The sequence below is a fragment of the Mesoplodon densirostris genome, chromosome 9 (genome assembly GCF_025265405.1).
Source record: "Mesoplodon densirostris isolate mMesDen1 chromosome 9, mMesDen1 primary haplotype, whole genome shotgun sequence".
NCBI classification, from domain to species: Eukaryota; Metazoa; Chordata; class Mammalia; order Artiodactyla; family Ziphiidae; genus Mesoplodon; species Mesoplodon densirostris.
This window is the reverse complement of record NC_082669.1, coordinates 41,867,468-41,889,876: the sequence shown is the minus strand read 5'-3', so window position 1 is coordinate 41,889,876 and position 22,409 is coordinate 41,867,468. Positions and strand designations below refer to the sequence as shown.

Genomic DNA, 22,409 nt, shown 5'->3' with positions numbered 1-22,409 from the left:
CTTCAGGCCCCAAGGTAATATTGAATTACTTGTACACACCCAGTAACATCTCCAGGAGAGTAGACTTTCTCTGAAACTTCATCTCAATCACTCTGTTCTAACTGTGGTTCTTTTTTTTTTTTGTGTGGTATGCGGGCCTCTCACTGTTGTGGCCTCCCCCGCTGCGGAGCACAGGCTCCGGACGCGCAGGCTCCGGACGTGCAGGCCCAGCGGCCATGGCTCACGGGCCCAGCCGCTCCGCGGCATATGGGATCCTCCCAGACCAGGGCACGAACCCGTATCCCCTGCATCGGCAGGCGGACTCCCAACCACCGCGCCACCAGGGAGGCCCCTAACTGTGGTTCTAATTGCATAAAATGATTATTCCAATACACTGGTGAGTTAAAAACAAAATACTAGGGAAAATCTTAGTGACCTAGAGTTGCTGATGGGTTTGGGTTTACCAAAGTGTTTTCTGACACAATGTGAAGAAGAAAACAAGAAATTTAAATTACATTGAAAAAAATTAGGTAGATTTATCAGCTCAGTCAAATACATTAGAGAGTCAGATTTTTCCCCTAATCTTAGACTAGAAGCAGTTATATTTCTATAATATATAATATATAATATTATAATATACATTATATTATAATATATACATTCTCAACATTTAGTGAGCCCTTGTGTTCTGGGCTCTAGGTTTAGGACTGAGAGTATGAAAATGCAGTCAGATTTCTGTTCACAGGTATCTAGTAGTCTCTCTTTTTCCAAGTCCAAATTAATATCCATGCTAATCCCCTTAGCATATTTAACCACTTAAGATATTGATATCACAATAAAGTGTAACATTTGAAAATAACTTTAAAAATAGAGTTAAAAATGCTGTTTATTAGGCAATTTGGAAAATACAGGTCAGCCAAAATATTAAGAAAATGACAATAAATCAGTCATATTATCAGTACTTAGAAATGATTGCTTTTAAGTGTCTTTATGTTTCTTTAGTTTCTTAAAGTTTGCACACTTAAATTTGTTTTTTCTTCTGTTCCAAATCATCATTTCAAGTTTCCAGTTTACATTTTTCTGCACTAATTTCTCAGTCCTTTAAGTATCATTGTTTTCTCATTGAGATGAATTTCATGATAATATGTTGAAATTCTAAAGACAGAATATACTTAATTGTACATTTTATTGTACTCATTTATCAATCAGTGCAATATAGTACAAATTAATTGATATCTTATGAATATATGACCTAAAAGTAAATTAGCATACTTAAACTTACTAAAAAATAATTTTTCATACTTATTTTTTTCTCACCTACTTTTACTTTTTCTTTATTTCTTTTTTCTCTTATTTTTTCTTTTTTGTATTTTCCAGTGAATCTTTGTTCCCTCCCTACAAAAACTTAGTCTTTTCAATAAAACCAATTTTATGTTATAATAATATTGGTGTTTTATATGTGCCAATTTATTAAACATTTTACACTTATTTTAAATGTATTAATATACAGAAAAAAATAATAAAGATTATATAATGAACATCCATAACATCCAGCTTGAGAGATAAAATGTAATATATATAAAGTTTACTATGTATCTCTTTCCTATTTCATCCTCCTCCCATTCCTTCTTTTCTGAATTTGCTTTTTATTTTTCCTGTGCATTTCTTTATATTTTTATTATATTCATATATACTTAAATAATGTATATTAATTGTTAATTAAAACAATGTATATTGCATATTTTTAAACTTAAATAATTGACTTCATATACGTTTTTTGCTTGCTTTTTTCACTCATTCACCATTTATGCTGTAGGTTTACTGTCCATCTTCACTGTTACTAAATATTAGTCCATTGTTCTTTAAGGTAGTTATAATGATTTATTCTCCTACAAGTAGTCTATGAGTTTCTCTTGCTTTATGTTTTCTGTAATGCTTGGTATCATGAGACTTTTAAATTTCTGGTCAATCTCGTGAGTATAAATTGATATCTCATGTTGGTTTTAATTTGCATTTTTCTGATTACTAGTGAGGGTTTTCTATTCATGTATTTGTTGATTTATTGAAATATTTTATTATTTAATCCGGGAATTTCCTGTTCATACTTTCTGTCCATTTTCTGTTCCTATTTATTTTTAGGAGTTATATAGGTAACGTAGACATTAAACATTGCCTTATTCTATGTTTTGCAAATATTTCTACCCAGTTTCTGGCTTGTGTTTTTCTGGCTTATGATAAACAGAAGTATTTGACTTTCTTTCCTTCCTCAAGTTTAGAATGATATTCTCCATCTACTTCCATAAAACTTTAAAAATTGTGCATTTACATTTTTAAGTTTTTCATCCATTTTCAGTTGTTTTTTGCATGTAGTGTTAGGTAGGTATCTAAATTCATTGCTTCCTTATGGATAACCAGTGTTCCCAACATCGTTTATTAACTATTCTTTGTTTACCTGCTACTGTGTAGATCATCTCTGTTATATATCACAAGTTTCCGTATACTCATGGGTCTGCTTCTAGGCTCTCTGTTCTCTTCCATTAATCTATTGTGCTAATATGTCTGAAATAATTTAGTTTTTAGTATGTATAGATACCTGGTTGGTCATATCTCCCCAACTTATTCTTTATTTTCACAATTCACTTGGGTATTCTCTGCCTTTGCTCTCCTATGCAAAATTTAGAATCAGCTGAAACATTCCAGAAATTATAGATTCTTTTGGGAAGAACTGTTATCTTTATGATAGTGATTCTATCACAGAATATAGTGTATCTTTTCATCTACCTAGTTTACATCTCTGACCATATATGGTCCCCATATATGATTTGAATAATATTTCTCTTTTTTTTCAGTAAAATATATGTAACAGAAAATTTACTGTTTAACTATTTTTAAGTGTACAGTTCAGTGGCAATCAAGTATATTCACTGTTGTGCAACCATCACCACGAACCATCTCCAGAACATTTTTCCTCTTCCCAAATTGAAACTCTGTAGCCACTGAACAATAACTCTCCATTTCCCCTTTTTGCCAGCCCCTGGTAACCACCATCCTACTTTCTGTCTATATGAATTTAGTTACTCTAGGTGTATTATATAAGTGGAGTCACACAGTATTTGTCCTTTGTAACTGGCATATTTCACTTAGCATGGTGTCGTCAAGGTTTATCCATGTTGTAGCATATGTCAGAATTTCCTTCCTTTTTAAGGCTGAATAATATTCTATTTTCAATATTAATTCTTTAAAGTTTGTTGACACCTCCTTTATTGTATTGGTCAATTTTGCAATTGTTACATGTGTGCTTGAAAGAATATGTTTGGCTGCAAGTTTCAATATATCACCAAGGAATTGTGTTAATTCAAATCTTTTGTAACCTCACTTATTTTGTTATACGTTTGTTATAATCTCCTTCCATGATGTTGATTTTTCTTTATAGTTTTGCCAATTTACATTTTGAGTCCCTGTTACTAGTTTTAGAATTTTTTTTTGGTTAATTGAACTTCCGTATTATTTTATATATACCTTTATTATGGTCTCTAATATTTTCCCCATAAAGTCTATTTAATCTGGTTTTAACAGGGCTGCACAAGGCTTTTACGTCTTTTTGTTGTTGTGTTGTTAGTATTTTCTTATATCATGGAACCTTTTAATTTAATCTTGGTCTGCCAAAGAATATAGCCTTTGTATTTTTGAAATTCAATTTGACTGTCTTCATCTTTTAACTGGCAAATTGAGTACATTGACATCAACTGTGTTTAGTGATATGTAGGAATTTGTAGCATCTTATTTTGTGAATTATGTTTGTACAGCTTTTTCAGTGCTTCATTTTTTTCTCCATTTATTTTTAGACTGATGGCTTCTTTGTTTTGTCTCCTTCTAAAAATGTTTGTCTACTTTAAAGTTATATATGTTATTTCTATTTATTTAATAGCTACTTTTAAATTATTAATATGCGGGCCTCCCTGGTGGCGCAGTGGTTGAGAGTCCGCCTGCCGATGCAGGGGATACGGGTTCGTGCCCCGATCTGGGAGGATCCCATATGCCGCGGAGCGGCTGGGCCCGTGAGCCATGGCCGCTGGGCCTGCGCGTCCGGAGCCTGTGCTCCGCAACGGGAGAGGCCACGACAGTGAGAGGCCCGCATACCGCAAAAAGAAAAAAAAAAAAAATTATTAATATGCATGTTTAGCTTTAAAAAGTAAAGTTAGCCACTATTTCTACACCCATACTGAATAATACAAACACTTTAGAACGTGTAAATTCCCTCTAGCCCTTGGCATCTTATAAGATAACCCCTAGGGATATTTATGATTCTAATTTTCTGTAAAAGCAAAACTTCTTAAATTCAAAGCACTGCAAACCAAAAAGAAAATTCAATTTTCTCATAATGCCAAACAAGGAGGAACATATTCTTTAAAGAAATGGCTTTAGAAACAGAATTTTAATATTTTTTCTAATTATTTTCCCATGATCCTTTTTCCTTTATTTTTAGGTCATATCTTTTATTAAACTAATCCAAATAATTTTGATTATTTCAAAGATTAAACGCTATAATTTATGATTTCTGTATTTGCTTTTGCTGAAATTGCATGATGATATTGATTATAGCACACAATGAGTAATATGTCTGGAAGCAAAGGTAACCATCCAGAACGAAGTGAAAACCCAGAAGCCATAAAATAGGTCCCTGAGCAGTGGCAACAAGAAAACAACATAAAACCAAACAGAAGCAAAATAAAAAATCACTGCTGTCACAAAAAAATAGAACCTTGAAGTCTCCTCAACCCAGGGGCTTTATCATTTCATAATCTCCATTAGCAAGCCACTCCCAAATATTTAACAGCAAGAACATTGTGCCTGCCATACAGAGACCTATATATAGAGACCCACTTTCCAAATAGATGGCAGTGCCTATGCCCCACAGCTTAGGAAGGCCCAGGCCCCAATGACATTGATGTCCTGCTAGGTATCATTGAAGAATTTATAAAGTAGGGGCATAATAACTCTTCACTGAAAGTACTTTGCAACTTTTATCAGTAGGAGGAGACAGATGATGTTCAGGTGTAGTGGCCTTAGGCCATTTCATATAGAAAAGGTTGTCGTACACATCTCAGTAGCCTGACAGAATGTCCCTGAATAACAATCTGGCAAAGTAAACAATCAAAACCAAGTCCCTAGTTAAATCACCTGAAAAAAGAAAGGCCATGTATGCATAAGAAACAGGCTCAAAATACTACATGTATTTAAAAAGTATTTTAAATAAGAATGCTTTTGGGGGATGAGGGCATGTTTATTATTCATTAATTGGGCATGACACATTTTCCAAAGGCACTCAATAGATGACAGGTTAATTTGGGTATGCATGCAATTTTTAGTAGCAGTAGGTTCTGAACTGTTAGACATTTTATTTTTCTGATGATGCAAGAGAGAAACATGCATTTTTGTCCTTACTTCGAAGTATGGGAAATAACCACGAACAAAATTCTCTCTCGTTAAAATTGCTAATAGAAAAAAATGTTTAATGAAACACTTTTTTAGCTATAAAAATACTATCTCAATTTTCAGCCTCATGAAGGAAGCGTTTTATTGCTGAGGAGTAATATCCATCTGAAATAAAAGTGGCCTACTGTTTTGTGATACTTTCGTCACTAATATGTACCATAATAATCAGTGCCTTACTAGATTGTCAAGATTTGCCCTATACATTAAAAGCTATACTTCATTTGTAAAGGCATATAATTGTAGTCAACTCTTTTGAAAGTGAATAAACTTTTCTCTCTTTTATAGTCCTTTTTCGGTAGAAGGTTCAAAAATATTTGATCCATGTCTGCTCTTAGAACCAATAATTATGAATCTGTCCCAGTGAAGTGTTTGAAAGGTTCAACTATTTATTTTAAGTAACATTTGCCATTTTTCTTAATTGTGATATGCAGAAAGTTTGGAAACCACATAAAAGCACAAAGGGAAAAAATAATTCTCAAATCACTCGTTTCCCTCAGCTCTTGGCTCCATCACTAAATAACTTCAGAGTATTGTACTTTGATAGTTGTTTTGTCTGTTCTCTATTTTCTTATATTTTCATTAGCCATTCCTTGGTTCTTTATATAATGATTGCTTATAAGCTGCTTTCTTGTTTTATCCTCGTAGTGAGATCTTAAAGATGACCATGTATCTCCTTTCTATTCATGTATTTATTCAACATATATTTGTTAACACCTACTATATGTGTGAAACACTGCATGGGAATATATGATTCAGTAGGCAAAGCTCATATCTTTATGGAACTTACTATTTATGGACAAAGTGCTTGAATTTGGGTGTCAACCTATAAGATCAGGAGCGATGCTTAACTCACTTTCCTATCTATACAACCCAGCATGGCATCTATCAGTATTTTCTATCTGCATGCACAGTAGATATTGGAAGGACACTTACATGTGATGAATAAATAACTACTATTGAACAAGTAGTTGTTTGTCTCTTACCTATATTGCCGTATTCCTAATAGTATGGATAAGGAGATTAGATAAGTAGAATTGAATAAGTAGAATTTGCTTGCTTGTTTGTAAAGGTCTGTGTTGAGGTGTAACATTTGTATCTTGGTTATGAGGTAGCAAACTGTAATTCCATTATCTCAAAGGTTCCTGTGAAGTCCAAGTAAAGCAATAAATATGCTTTATTAGCAAAGAAAGAAAGAAGGTGGCGGTGGTATTAACATGGAGCTCTTACAGTATTGAGTTATTCATTAAGAGGGAAAACATGTAGTAACCCCAGTCATCTAAAACATGGTTATGTTATTTGAAAAAACCATGGCCTTTAACTCTCAAATATCTGTTACATATGCTTTTTTTAAAAATTAATTAATTAATTAATCTATCTTGGTTGCATTGGCCCTTTGTTGCTGCGTGTGGGCCTTCTCTAGTTGCAGTGAGCGGGGGCTACTCTTCGTTGCAGTGCACAGGCTTCTCATTGCAGTGGTTTCTTTTGTTGTAGAGCACGGGCTCTAGGCACGTGGGCTTCAGTAGTTGTGGCACATGGGCTCAGTGATTGTGGCTCACGGGTTCTAGAGAGCAGGCTCAGTAGTTGTGGCACACGGGCTTTGTTGCTCCGTGACATGTGGGGTCTTCCCGGACCAGGGATTGAACCTGTGTCCCCTGCATTGGCAGGCGGATTCTTAACTACTGCAAGTCCCATGTTACATATTCTTAATGCGCAAATAAATATTTAACTTCGAGAAAGCATAAGAAATACAAAATGCAGCACAATATAAGTTCACAGATGATATAGATCCAGTCCCTGGTTCAAAGAGCTTTCAATATTGTACATGGAAAGATGATTTCACACACCACACACACACACACACACACACACACACACACACACAACCTATCTAGAGCCTTCTCCCCACTTTGCTTCTGGCTAATGGAATTTATCTTTTACAGCTCAAGTTAAATGTCACTTTCTTAAAGTTCCCTCAACCTCTAAATTAGGTTCTTCTTGACAGTTTTTCATGATACTCTGCATTTTCCCCATATAGCACTCATTATAATTACATTATACTTAGAAATATTTAATGTCTGTTTCCTCACTAGACAATAAACATAAAAAAGGCTCAACACACCTGCAAAGTGTCTGGCTCAGAGTGTGACCTCAATAAGTAGTTACTGCATGCAGAAACTCTAAAATATAAAAGATGGTGGCAGGGAAATGGAGAGAGAAAAACAAAATGTGATGGGAATGTAGTGGAGAGGGAAAGTGCATGTAATATATGGGCTTGAAAAGGTTCCATGTAAAATTTGAAGAGGACTTTAGAGGTAGTGAATGGTTGCTGAATGTGAAGCTTCATGGACATACCTAGAGGGGGTGATACAGAAAAGATAGATTGGAAGCACGAATGATCAGAGCCAACATATCCATTAGACACAGTAGACACTGTGCCCAGAACCCATGATACTCTAAGGGGCCCCAAAAATGTCTTAAATGTTAATTTTTAATCAGAAAAAAATGAATATTATGATAATGATTCCAGTGTATGCCAATATTAGCATAAAATTTAATTTTTAATATTTTTTATACAGGAAAGAGCCCATGAATGCAGCCCTGGAGATGGTATTTGTTATACAGTAGATAGGATTTGAGCTGGAATCTGAAAAAGGAATAGAAGATCTAACACTGAAATTCAAGTTGGCCTCACTTAGGGAGATTCCAGATGACAGGCTGGCGAGGTTCTTCAAACTTTGCTTTACCTTCACAGACTTTCTACCAGCTTTTTACTTATAGGAGAGCTTTAGGAAGAGAATTCTTGCAGGAAAGAATTGGATGGGTTGATTTTAGAGGTAGGGTGATCAATCAAGGGCCTTTGCATTAGGTTGGATTATAATAGAAAGAGACAGAAGGGATAGATATTACAAACATCCAGGTATATATTTATCCAGGCATTTTAGATCATATGCAGAAGAGCTCATTTTCTCCATAGAAAACTCCCAAAGTCATAATTACACATTTACATTCCCTATATAAGTTTCATGAGAGGAGGAACCATGTCAATCCTACTGCTGTACCTTAGGGAATTGAACATTGAGATGCTCAAGAAAACAAGAGATTTAGACTCCTGTAGATGTGTTAAAACTATTAGAACTAGATCTACATCCTGGCCAAGTCATTCTAATCATCAAAGCAAATGCCCAGAGCTCAATGATGTGACAAATGCCTTCCAGTTGATTAATGGTTCAGTTATTCTGCAGAGCAAAACTGAAGTAACACCACATACACATACATTAGTTATAACTTATTTTAAAGTTAATTTTAAAGGATTCTTAACTTTTTTCTAAATTGGGGAATCTCTGTCTATGATCTATAACTAAATACATATTCATAATCATTACTCATTTTTATATACAGCATTAACTCATACAGAGAAAGTCATACTGACATAAAACCATGTAATATGCATTGAATACAGTTGTGTTGTATGTAGATTTGTTAGCATTCTCACTAAGTAAATAATTTGTACACTAAGGATGTACCAAGCCTTGTGCTAGAGGAGCACCACCCTGACAAGAAGGTTAAGGCAGGGCCTTACTAAGGAGAGGTGATGTTTGCATTCAGTCTTAAAACAGTACATGCCTGGCAGGTAGACCAAAGCAGAAGACCATGTACATTTTAAGAATTATAGCAATTAGGCTTGTATTTAAAAGGCTTTGTTAACCTTTTGGAGTATTAGTTTCCTTATCCATGGAATGTGATGATCATCCTTTGTATCACTGTTCAGCTACTTTTCACGTTTGTTGGGAACATGGAAAAGGAAACAAACATAAAAATCAACACAAAGGTTATGAATCCCGTGATGTTGAAGAGAGGAAATATTCGGTGTGTAACACTGATAACTAAATTAACCGCCCCTCTCTATTTTAGAGATTGTCTTTTTTGGAGACAGAGGAATAGACCAAGTGAATCTTTCAGGAGCTTCCAAATTCTGGCTCTTTGATTTCATAACTTGAGAAGTATGAAGATTGATAATGTTGTTAAATCACTGAGATTGTATTTAATACTTTATAAAGAAACTAAAACTTTTCATAGTATTGAGATTACACCATGCAACCTATGAAAACTTCCTTATTCTGTACCATTATATGAAGACTGAAAGTTGTCAAATATAGTCATTTAATTGGCAATTTTTAGGCTCTCATAAATGTCATTGACAATATTACTGAAATAAATTCAAGATAGGGTTTTCAGAATTGAGCTTCGTTGGCGGTTTGAAAGCAGTTGAATTGTTCTCCCACTTTGCGTTGTAACAATTCTGGGGCTGTATTCAAAACGTTGGTATCAAGGTAGGAAATGAGTCTAAGTCAATGTTCCTCTTGAGGTTAAAGGTCTGTTTCTTTCAATCAGTTCAAACTGACAGGCCTCCTGCCATCACCTCCTCCTTAGCCAGGCAGACAGGCCCTGGCCGTCAGTGTGAAAACATCTGTTGAATGGATTTATTGACTAGATGGTGTTTTGTTTCTCCCTTTCTCTATTTTTTTCCTTCACACCGTTTATTATGTCTCTGACCTGATGAACTTAATTGGTTGCCATGTCGCTCTCAGTGTCTCCCTTAGTGCTTGTCTCATGTTCCTTTCTACTGTGCTCTTCTCTTGGCAACAGCCCTTCCTGGAGCCACAGCACGCACGTGCGCTCTCGGTGCGCCCAGCTCAGCTGGCCGCGGATGGCATGGACGGATTAGAGAAGCATCGTCTTGTCTCCAGGACTCATTCCTCCCCTGCTGCCTGCATTTTACCTCACCCAGCAATGGACTGCCACCTCCTGCCTGGCTCTGCAACTGGTGAGAATCCCTAAAGACTCTCCCTAATAGGCAGGCTAAATACACCGTTCTTGTAGGATTAAGCAATTTAAATGCTCTGAATAACTCCAAGAGCAGAACACTCCATTTTAACCCAATGCAACCCAAATTTTATGAGATTATATAGGCCACAAGACAAACAGCACATCTGATAAATCTTGGGCTTAGTATTAATAGCCTCATAAATTGTTACCATTCAAGGGCCTGGAAAACACATCAACAGGTGCATGGGTCCCTTTTGGAAACAAAAATCCCTACAACATTCTTTAGCAGTGTTCCTCAATCTCTTCCTTCTAGTAGTCCTGGCCACTAGGAAATTTATGATGCTGGCTTCATTTGAGTCTAAAGAGTGCCCCTCTTCCAGTTTGTCTTTCTTGCTGTTTTGTTGGTGTCCCTGTTTTCTTCTGACTTTGCATACAAATGACTCATAGGAGACAGTGGTGCCAAGGCAAACCTTGTTTAATTCTACATACATGAGTTCCATTTCCATTTATTATGGCACCAATGGGTGGGCTATTTGACTACCCTCTTCGTTTGCCTACAGCTGTGTTTGGTATTTCAGAACCTGGCTACAGAGGAAAACAAACCAGATAATTCCAAGGCCAAAGGAAGGTCAAGTCCGGAACACACACACAAAAAGGGTGCTATTCTCTCACAAAGGAGCTGTACCATAAATATCCATGTGGATGAATATTCCCTTAAGTCTGCTGGCCCCTGTTCTTATTCCATGCACTCAAACTGTGGCTCATCAAATGAAAGATATTCTAGCCCTAAGGGCTCATAACTTGGATGCAGCAAGGGGAGAGTTCAGATGTACCTTCCCCCAAAGTCTCTCACAGGTTATCTGATTTATTTTTGAAGCAGTTTTTAGGATTCAGAGTTTGTTTTTGTGGCTTCTGTGACCTCAAGCAACCCTTTGTGCTTGGAAAAGTTAAAATACTTTTTCTGAAATCACGTTCCCAAGCCTTGATATCATCTTTTATTTAAAAATCAATAAATGAAATGGCCACGTTATTTAACTTTGACAGACATCTTAGTAAGTATGCATAGGAGCTACTTTTTATAATGTGTTACACCACAAGCCAACATTCCATACTAGGAGCTGCAGTCGTTATATTTGGATATATTTCCTTCACCACATTAGCCACTGCCTCTGATCCCTCTATAACTTGGAGCAAAGCAGACCTGTCCTGGTATCCCAGACGACCCAGGACTGCAGCCCACTGTCAGCGGAAGCCGCTTGGATCAGTCAGGCCTGGTTCTATCCCTGGTCTTCTGAGAATTTTTGCTCAAAGCCAGATACGTGATGTAGAGAAATACTTTTTGTAGGTAGTGAGAGCAGCAGCCTTTAAGAATTAGATACTTCTCAATTCTTTTTACTGAAAGTGTTTTTTATTCAGCCATAAGCTTTCAGAGACACAGACACCCTATTGTAATGCAGGTTACATTCACTCAAAATCATTTCCTTAGTTTAAAAGTGAGCTTGGGGCCTCCCTGGTGGCGCAGTGGTTAAGAGTCCGCCTGCTGATGCAGGGGATACGGGTTCGTGCCCCGGTCTGGGAGGATCCCATATGCCGCGGAGCGGCTGGGCCCGTGAGCCATGGCCGCTGGGCCTGCGCATCCGGAGCCTGTGCTCCGCAACGGGAGAGGCCACAACAGTGAGAGGCCCGCATACCGCAAAAAGAAAAAAAAAAAAAAAAAGTGAGCTTGATTATAAAGTTTTGTGGTGCTGTTTCCATGTGCGCTGCTGTCTACTATTGTAATCCTACTGATAGTTTCTTTTCTTGGTTAAGAGGGGTGACCCTTTCCTGACATGCTGTGGTTTCCTCTACTTTTATATGTTCCTTCCAAATGAATGAAGCAAGATCTCTGAATATTAGAATGATCCTACTAGTTTGAGAAAACATGTTGAACAGGGTTTGTAGGCCTTAAAAGAATCAGGTGAAAGGATGGACTGCAAACCAAATAACATAAGCATGACATAAACATAACCTAATCCTTCAGACTGAAGACTGGGTCATTTCACATGATTAGTTTCTTTCTCATAATGTCAACATCCTAGTATTTATCAGAGTTTATATTCCAAACACAAATAGGGAAATCAGCTTGAGTGTATTTTCTTTTTTTTTTTTTTGCGGTACACGGGCCTCTCACTGTTGTGGCCTCTCCCATTGCGGAGCACAGGTTCCGGATGTGCAGGCTCAGCGGCCATGGCTCACAGGCCCAGACGCTCCACGGCATGTGGGATCTTCCTGGACCGGGGCACGAACCCGCGTCCCCTGCATCAGCAGGTGGACTCTCAACCACTGCGCCACCGGGGAAGCCCTATTTTCATTTTTAATGTACATGATGAGGCACATTTCTTGCCTAAATGAGAGATTATATAAACTTATATTTTAAAAAATACAGGATTTTATACTTAGTAGGTATTCAATAAATTTTAGTTGAATGAACAAATACTAATTTGTAGTATATGTACATGATATATGTACATATAAATTGTAAACACTTAGGAATTTACTAGTTCAAATTTGAAAACATTGAAAATGAAAGTTACTTTGTAATTATTGTTCTGTAAAGAATGACTAAGTGATTTCAAAGTTACATACTTCAGTAGAGAAGAACCTTCTTATTGTATTATTTACCTTAAGAATGTTGCATCCTAACACTTAAATTCTTAAAGTAAAAATATTACATATTTTTTAAAAAACATGCAAAGTATATAATTTATGTATCTGTTAATAGCCCCTCCACTGTCATTGGGACTAAAAATATATATTTGATTGGTGACTTTCATTTAGTGCTTTTCCAAATCCAAAGGAAATGAAATGCACTGTCTTCACTCTGCTCCTCCACATATTATTCTGGCTTTAATCCAAACTTAAATTTCCCCTGTAAGCTACATACTCTTACAATCCACATGACCTAAAAATTCATTTTAGTATTTCTAACGATATTTATTTTAGAGGAGAACTCTTAAGGCTTTCATTTGTGGTATGTTTGACGACAAATTTTTTAAGCATTAAATGCCTTTCTTTTGGCTTTTTAATATCTGGTGTAGATACATCAAGAAAAATCAAGTGACATTTAAGTCACTTTGAAGTCACATGTTATTTGAGAATATTTAGCTTTTTTTTTCCAAAAGAAAGTCATAAATCTTCAATACTCAGTGGTTGTTCCACTAAAAAGTAAGGAAAACAAGTTGTAAGTGTAGGCGATTTGCTTATTTCATTCTCTAAGAGCTATACCTTTTGAAACAACTAAAAAGTTACTCAATACTAAACTCACATAATTTTCAAGGCACAACATTCAAACCTTTACCTTCCATATGATCCTCAACAGTCAACTAGAGTAGCCACACCATCCCCTTTTTGTAAAGAACAAAGCAGTGGTCCAAGGGAAAAATGTGGTCTGAACTCACTCAGTTGTTGAAAGATGATGTCTCTAGTCCATTTCCTGTGAGAACTTGAATGGACCAAGAAGCAGACTAAGATGCAGCCACTCCCTGGTGGCCCTACAGAGAGCCTGGTTGAGGATATTTCTGGATGGACAAGAAGATGACACACCTGCTGTAGTGCTAATGAAGAATGCGTATTGTAGAGCCAGGTTGCCACATATTCAAATGAATTCTGTTATATTGGAATATGAGTAATAATATTCAACTTTTATATCAAGTTGAATTTAAGAGGTGCTTTTTTCATTCTATGTGAAGCCAAGGCATGGTGTTTGTATGAGTTCTGATGACTAAGGAAAGGGCAATGTATGTCATTTTCTCTGCCATAGTCTTCCTTTCTACTCAGCTGTTCCTAACAGAGATGAGGCTTGGTCATGGCTCACAACAGACCATTGAGAGTAGATGATGTAATAATTGTGCTAAGTTTATACCAAATGGGATTCATTGACACAAGAATTTAATGGCAAATAAATTTGATTGGCTTTATCTTCCCCATCACCCAGTACCATTTAAGGTCTTCTTTCTCCCAACACTAGGTTCCTTTATATATTCTGTGAGTAAATTCTTTCTTTGTAACATTATCTTTTTAAGTCAGTGTCTAATGTGAAGTAGAATTATAGTGCTCAAACTAAACCAATGTTTATGAAAGCCACTACAAATAGTTTAGTTAAAAGAATTTTTAAATCGATGTTTAGTGGGTGGCACATCATGACAGAAAGTGAAATACATTTGAATATTTCAGTGTGAGAATAGCAAAACTGGCCTTTTTTCCTGTTTTTTTGGTTTTTGGTTTTTGTTTTTTAATTAAAGATATTTTCCCAAGTCAGGCAAACTCCCATTAATCCTTCAGGTTTTAGTTTACGTGTTATTTCCTTCATGAAGCCTTGTTCGGTCAGCTAAGTCCAAATTAAATCAATTATGGTCCCTCATAACAAACTGGATTTTTCCCTAAAAGATTGTAGTTATTTATTTTGGGGATTATGTTCAGATGGGCTCTGTGCGGGAAGAGATTGTGTTTTCTCTTCTTTCTAACCCTAGCACATAGGTATATGGCTAGCCCAAGGAGGGTACTCAGTGTATGTACTTACTGTATAATAAACAAATGAATATCCGAATGAAATGAGAGTAAACAGACATGAATTGCATGCAGCTACACACAAAAAAGATTATTGGTGTGTTAAGTGAAATTTGGGAGTAACACTTATATTTTTTTAATTCAAAAAAATGTTCATTGAAAGTAATTTGGTAAATTTGAAAGACTGTAAAGGAGAATCACCTATTCTTCTATCACTCAGAGGTAACCATAAGTAAAATATACATTTATTTATTCCAGTCTTTTTTCCTCTTCCTATGTGCCTCTCTTTAACAGAGTAAAAAAAAGTTATATGTGTGTTTGTGTTCATGTCTGTGCGCACGTGGATATCTGTAAATATGTATATGTGTGCGTGTGTACTCGTGTGTGTGTATGTATATTTGTATGTGCATGTGTTTATGTGTGTGTTTTAAGACCTCTCAGAGTAACTAATGTTACCACCTGTATCAGAATGGAGAGATTAATTTCATTTGGGTAGAAAATCAGTTTTGAAGTTACTGTCCTCAAATATATGTGCTTGAAATTTCTCCTGAAAAATTCCTCCAAAATTTGTTTCTCTTAATTCTCACTGAAGATGATAAAATAGCTATCTTTTTTATTTAGGAGATTAAATGCACTTGGTCACATATATATTATAACATTTATTAATATAAGTTATAGCATATATTTTATTTATTTATTTATTTTTTGCGGTATGCGGGCCTCTCACTGTTGTGGCCTCCCCCGTTGCGGAGCACAGGCTCCGGATGCGCAGGCCCAGCAGCCATGGCTCACGGGCCCAGCCGCTCCGCGGCATATGGGATCCTCCCAGACCGGGGCACGAACCCGCATCCCCTGCATCGGCAGGCGGACTCTCAACCACTTGCGCCACCAGGGAGGCCCAGCATATATTTTAAAAGTATATATTAATATAAATTATATATATGTGTGTAGATATATATATATATATATATATATATATATATATTTTTTTTTTTTTTTTTTTTTTTTTTGCGGTACGTGGGCCTCTCACTGTTGTGGCCTCTCCCATTGCGGAGCACAGGCTCCGGATGCGCAGGCTCAGCGGCCATGGCTCATGGGCCCAGCCGCTCTGTGGCGTGTGGGATCTTCCCGGACCGGGGCACGAACCCATGTCCCCTGCATCAGCAGTCGGACTCTCAACCACTGCGCCACCAGGGAGGCCCTCCAGTGTAGATTTTAATTTTGCCACTATGCATTTAGTTTTCTTGCCATCCTCATTTACCTTATTCATCTTTCTTTTTACTCGTTAATTTAGCTTGATTTCTCCTTTTAGCTGTTGGCTCCTATTTTATAGGATCAGTGTCTTTTGACATTTGAGGATCTCAAAAAGTTTCTAAAATCTAATTTTTGTTCCTATAGTAAATCAAATTCACTGAGCTAAGTAGTAGGAATGATGTTTCCTTTACAGTTTCTGTAGCATATTCTCATAGGCCCAGTTTTTTGTTTTTTATTTTCTTCTGCTCACTCAATCTTTAAAAAAAAATTTTTTTTGAAGTATAGTTGATTTACAATTTAGTGTTAATTTCTGCTGTAGAGCAAAATGATTCAGATATATATTTTCCAACTTTCATTTCATTATAGTTTATTATAAGATATTGAATGTAGTTTTCTGTGCTATAAAGTAGGACCTTGTTGTTTATCTATTTTATATATAGTAGTTTGTATCTACTAATCCCAAACTCCTAATTTATCCCTCCCCCCACATTTCCCTTTTGGTAATCATAAGTTTGTTTTCTATGTCTGTGAGTCTGTTTCTGTTTTGTAAATAAGTTCATTTGTATCATTTTTTAGATTCCACATATAAGTGATATCATGAGATATTTGTCTTTGACTTACTTCAGTTAGTATGATAATCTCTAGGTCTATCCATGTTGCTGCAAATGGCATTTCATTCTTTTTTATGGCTGAGTAATATTCCATTGTGCATATATACACTACATCTTCTTTCTCCATTCACCTGTTGATGGACGTTTAGTTTGCTGCCATGTCTTCGCTGTTGTAAATAGTGCTGCTATGAACATTGGGGTGCATATATCTTTTGGAACTAAAGTTTTATCCAGATACATGCCCAGGAGTGGGATTGCTGGATTGTATGGTAACTCTATTTTTAGTTGTTTGAGGAACCTCCATACTGTTCTCTATAGGGGCTGCACCAATTTACATTCCCACCAGTAGTGCAGGAGAGTTCCCTTTTCTCCACACCCTCTCCAGCATTTATTATTTGTAGACCTTTTGATGACCGCAATTCTGACCGGTGTGAGATAGATAGATACCTCATTGTAGTTTTGATTTGCATTTCTCTAATAATTAGTGATGTTGAGCATCTTTTCATGTGCTTTTTGGCCATCTGGTGTGTCTTCTCTGGAGAAATGTCTGTTTAGACCTTCCACTCATTTTTCGATTTGGTTGTTTGTTTTTTTGATATTGAGCCCCATGAGCTGTTTGTATATTTTGGACATTAATCCCTTGTTGGTCACTTCATTTGCCAATATTTTATCCCATTCTATGGTTTATCTTTTCGTTCAGTTTATGGTTTCCTTTGCTGTGCTCACTCGTTCTTGAAAGCTTGAATGTAGAGTGATCTTTCCAGATATTTGCCAGTAAATACGTAGTGAATTGTGTTTGACTTCACTTTTTGCCAACTTATATACTGGTTGAATCTCCTTCTCGGTTATCTAGTTGAATGGCAACACTTAATCTAATTCCCAGGTTCTAACAGACTTTCATATAGTGTTAGTTGGAAGCCCTAGGATGGAATTTCTTCCACCCACTTCCTTTTTAGCTGCTGATACGATGATTTACATAAACAAACAAATCTGAGTCTTAGAAAATTCTCCTTATGTACTCAGAGGCACAATTTAGCAAGTTTTAAACAATTATTTTTGGATACTTCATTTGCCTGCTAGACAAATCAAGTTTCACACATAACTAAAAAGTGTACTATCTGGAGGGAACTTAACTCAACATAATAAAGGCCATATATGACAAGCCCACAGTCAACATCGTTCTCAGCAGTGAAAAACTGAAACCATTTCCTCTAAGATCAGGAACAAGACAAGGTTGTCCACTCTCACCACTGTTATTCAACATAGTTTTGAAAGTTATAGCCACAACAGTCAGAGAAGAAAAATAAACAAAAGGAATACAATTTGGAAAAGAAGAAGTAAAGCTGTTGCTGTTTGCAGATGACATGTTACTATACATAGAGGATCCTGAATATGCTACCAGAAAACTACTAGAGCTAATCAATAAATTTAGTAAAGTAGCAGTATACAAAATTAATGCACAGAAATCTCTTGCATTCTTATACACTAATGATGAAAGATCTGAAAGAGAAATTAAGGAAACACTCCCATTTACCACTGCAACAAAAAGAATAAAATACCTAGGAATAAACCTACCTAAGGAGACAAAAGACCTGTATGCAGAAAACTATAAGACACTGATGAAACAAATTAAAGATGATACAAACCGCTGGAGAGATACACCATGTTCTTGGATTGGAAGAATCAACATTGTGAAAATGACTCTACTACCCAAAACAATCTACAGATTCAGTGCAATCCCTATCAAACTACCACTGGCATTTTTCACAGAACTAGAACAAAAAATTTCACAATCTGTATGGAAACACAAAAGACCCCGAATAGCCAAAGCAATCTTGAGAAAGAAAAATGGAGCTGGAGGAATCAGACTCCTGGACTTCAGACTATACTACAGAGCTACAGTAATCAAGACAGTATGGTACTGGCACAAAAACAGAAATACAGGTCAATGGTACAGGATAGAAAGCCCAGAGGTAAACCCACACACATATGGTCACCTTATTTTTGATAAAGGAGGCAAGAATATACAATGGAGAAAAGACAGCCTCTTCAATAAGTGGTGCTGGGAAAACTGGACAGCTACATGTAAAAGAATGAAATTAGAACACTCCCCAACACCATGCACAAAAATAAACTCAAAATAGATTAAAGGCCTAAATGTAAGGCCAGACACTATAAAACTCTTGGAGGAAAATATAGACAGAACACTCTATGACATAAATCATAGCAAGATCCTTTTTGACCCACCTCCTAGACAAATGGAAATAAAAATAAACAAATGGGACCTAATGAAACTTAAAAGCTTTTGCACAGCAAAGGAAACCATAAGCAAGACGAAAAGACAACCCTCAGAATGGGAGAAAATATTTGCAAATGAATCAGCAGACAAAGGATCAATCTCCAAAGTTTACAAACAGCTCATGCAGCTCAACATCAAAAAAACAAACCACCCAATCCAAAAATGAGCAGAAGACCTAAATAGACATTTCTCCAAAGAAGATATACAGATCGCCAACAGACACATGAAAGGATGCTCAGCATCACTGATCATTAGAGAAATGCAAATCAAAACTACAATGAGGTATCACCTCACACCAGTCAGAATGGCCATCATCAGAAATCTACAAACAATAAATGCTGGAGAGGGTGTGGAGAAAAGGGAACCCTCTTGCACTGTTGGTGGGAATGTAAATTGATACAGCCACTATGGAGAACAGTATGGAGGTTCCTTAAACTAAAAATAGAACTACCATACAACCCAGCAATCCCACTACTGGGCATATACCCTGAGAAAACCATAATTGAAAAAGACTCATGTACCACAATGTTCATTGCAGCTCTGTTTACAATAGCCAGGACATGGAAGCAACCTAAGTGTCCATAAACATATGAATGGATAAAGAAGATGTGGCACATATATACAATGGAATATTACTCAGCCATAAAAAGAAACAATTGAGTTATTTGTAGTGAGGTGGAAGAGTCTGTCATATGAAGTGAAGTAAGTCAGAGAAAAACAAATATCATATGCTAACACATATATATGGAATCAAAAAAAAAAGGTTATGAAGAACCTAGGGGCAGGACAGGAATAAAGATGCAGATGTAGAGAATGGACCTGAGGACACAGGAAAGGGGAAGGGTAAGCTGAGCTGCAGTGAGAGAGTGATATGGACATATATACACTACCAAATGTAAAATAGATAGCTAGTGGAAAGTAGCCACATAGCACAGGGAGATCAGCTCGATGCTTTGTGACCACCTAGAGGGGTGGGATAGGGAGGGTGGGATGGAGACGCAAGAGGGAGGAGAAATAGTGATATATGTATATGTATAGCTGATTCACTTTGTTCTAAAGCAGAAACTAACACACCATTGTAAAGCAATTATACTCCAATAAAAATGTTAAAAAAAATTTGTACTATCTGGTACTTTGATTTAGGTGTTCCTGTTAAAAGATATTATAGCAAATAATTCAGGTATTAGAATGTAAAGAGTATAGTAGAAATAGAAAAAATTAAGCAAGATAAACCTTATGGATAGATTAGAATTATGGTTAGAAAGTATAACAGCTGCTGTGGGTACGATTTAGAGGTTATTAGAAATGACCCTTACTTCAAAATAGCTCCTTGTATCCATTTTAGTAATTCTACCAATTTCAGGCCATTTTTTAAAGATTTGGTTTTTTATTTTTAAAAGGTCGTCTTTGACCTCCCTGCCCCATATTTTTGTTTCTTCCTTACCATACAGAGTCTTAAAAAAACATGTCATAAAAGTATATTCGTGAGTACTTCACCTTTACTGCTAGATCATAAGTTAAATGTAATAAAATGAAGTTGCTGGTACCTGGATCATTGTGAGCATTCAATGACTGTTTACTGAACCTGCGTCTTTTAGGAAAGATATTATGTTATATATATTTGTGTTGTGCTTAGTTCAGTTCTTTGGCCCTGAAAAGTGTTTAATATGTGTTGTTGAGCAAATCCTTAGGAAGCTGTGAAACCTCAGGCATTAACCAGAAAAGCAATATGAAGCTGAATGTTAAGAACTTGTGATCAGGATCAGGAGTTTTAGGTCTAAAGATTTAGACTCAACTTTCCAAATAGAACTCAGCCTCACAATCATATAAGATTGGGCATAAACCTGAAGATATGAATGGCTTCTATGGCTAAATAATGACTTAACTACACGCAGTGATTAAGGAAAGGGAAAGATGCTGCACTTTGTGCTTCCTCATTTAATAAAACTGAAAGCCAGAGAAAGCACAAAGTCCAAGCTTATCTAAAAAAAACATATCAAAAAATTTTAAGAGATTTTTTTTGGTAGAAAATAAACTACTAGAGTTTAAAATTAAGGTAAAGGCTTTATGTTAAGACTCCTTTGTGTGTTTTCTCAAAACCTAATTTTAACTCTTGTCCCATAGATTGAGAGAGATTGATCCATTGGCTTATGTTGTAAGTGGTAACCAGTGGGGCAGAAAGGGTCAAAGAAAAGTAGCATTCCATATGAATCCCAAAGAGAAGAGCAGGCTTGTTTCTCACCCTATAAGTTTTTGTTACTGGAAAAAAAAAAAAAAAGGAAAAAAGAGAGAGGAAAAGAATGGAGATGAAGGTTGAGGTTAAGTCTCACCTTGCAGTCTGCGTGTTAACACCTCATTGCTAGGTCATTAAGATGAGTAAGTGGAGGTTTGGGGTTCCAGACTTTATTTATTTTCTCTTAAATTCAAATGTCTTTCCAAGAGTTCCTGGACTTTGTATTATAATCTCCAGATACTTGGCAATAAATTTCAGCTACCATAACCTGTTAAATAATTTTTTTTTGGCAGTGGCTTATGGAGGAAATTTTGTTAAAAGAGGAATAATTACTATGGAGGTGAAGTTAGATATGTCAAGAGGTGAAATAGTGAAAAAAAATAAGCAACTTAATGATTAGAATCTCTACTCTTAAAGAATATGTTTTCAAAATGGGGGAAATACTGTATTTTATGTTTCCATGTTAATCATTAATATATCCTTCATGCAGTGCAAAACTGTGGTTGAAAATATGTTAAACAGTTCCTGTTATGTAGTAGCAACTCATAAATAAATACTTGATATATCTGAACTGTGGAGACATGTCTTATATATCATTGTATTTTTTTAAACAAATTTGTTTATTTATTTATTTATTTTTGGCTGCATTGGGTCTTTGTTGATGTGCGTGGGCTTTCTCTAGTTGTGGCGAGCGGGGGCTACTCTTCGTTGCGGTGCGCGGCGGTCTTCTCATTGTGGTGGCTTCTCTTGTTGCGGAGCGCGGGCTCTAGGTGTGCGGACTTCAGTGTTTGTGGCACACGGGCTTCAGTAGTTGTGGCTCATGGGCTTTAGAGCGCAGGCTCAGTAGTTGTGGCTCACAGGCTTAGTTGCTCCACGGCATGTGGGATCTTCCTGGACTAGGGTTTGAACCCATGTCCCCTGCATTGGCAGGTGGATTCTTAACCACTGCGCAACCAGGGAAGTCCCTATCATTGTATTTTTAATGTTTCTTTTTTATGCCTGCTTCCTTTTTTTTCCCGCCTTCCCTCTTGTCTCCCTTTTGACTTTATTTAAAAATATTTATTCATCTCTTTTTTATGCAAAATGCCATGTAGAAATATAATGAGTAAAATAAATGCCTGTATTAGAGGCACTTGCCAGTTGGAAGATAAGGCAAATAAAAGGT

At 36.3% G+C, this 22,409-nt stretch overlaps 1 protein-coding gene across 9 annotated transcripts in view; it reads left to right on the top strand.

The window, feature by feature from the left end:
* The window catches only part of HDAC9 (histone deacetylase 9), a 579,212-nt gene that overhangs the window by 244,518 nt on the left and 312,285 nt on the right, over positions 1-22,409 (top strand). For all 9 annotated transcript variants that reach the window (XM_060108643.1, XM_060108642.1, XM_060108648.1 and 6 more), the window contains one exon: positions 10,123-10,300. In XM_060108643.1, coding sequence (XP_059964626.1) covers positions 10,123-10,300 — 178 coding nt within the window. The remainder of the gene's footprint in view (positions 1-10,122; positions 10,301-22,409) is intronic.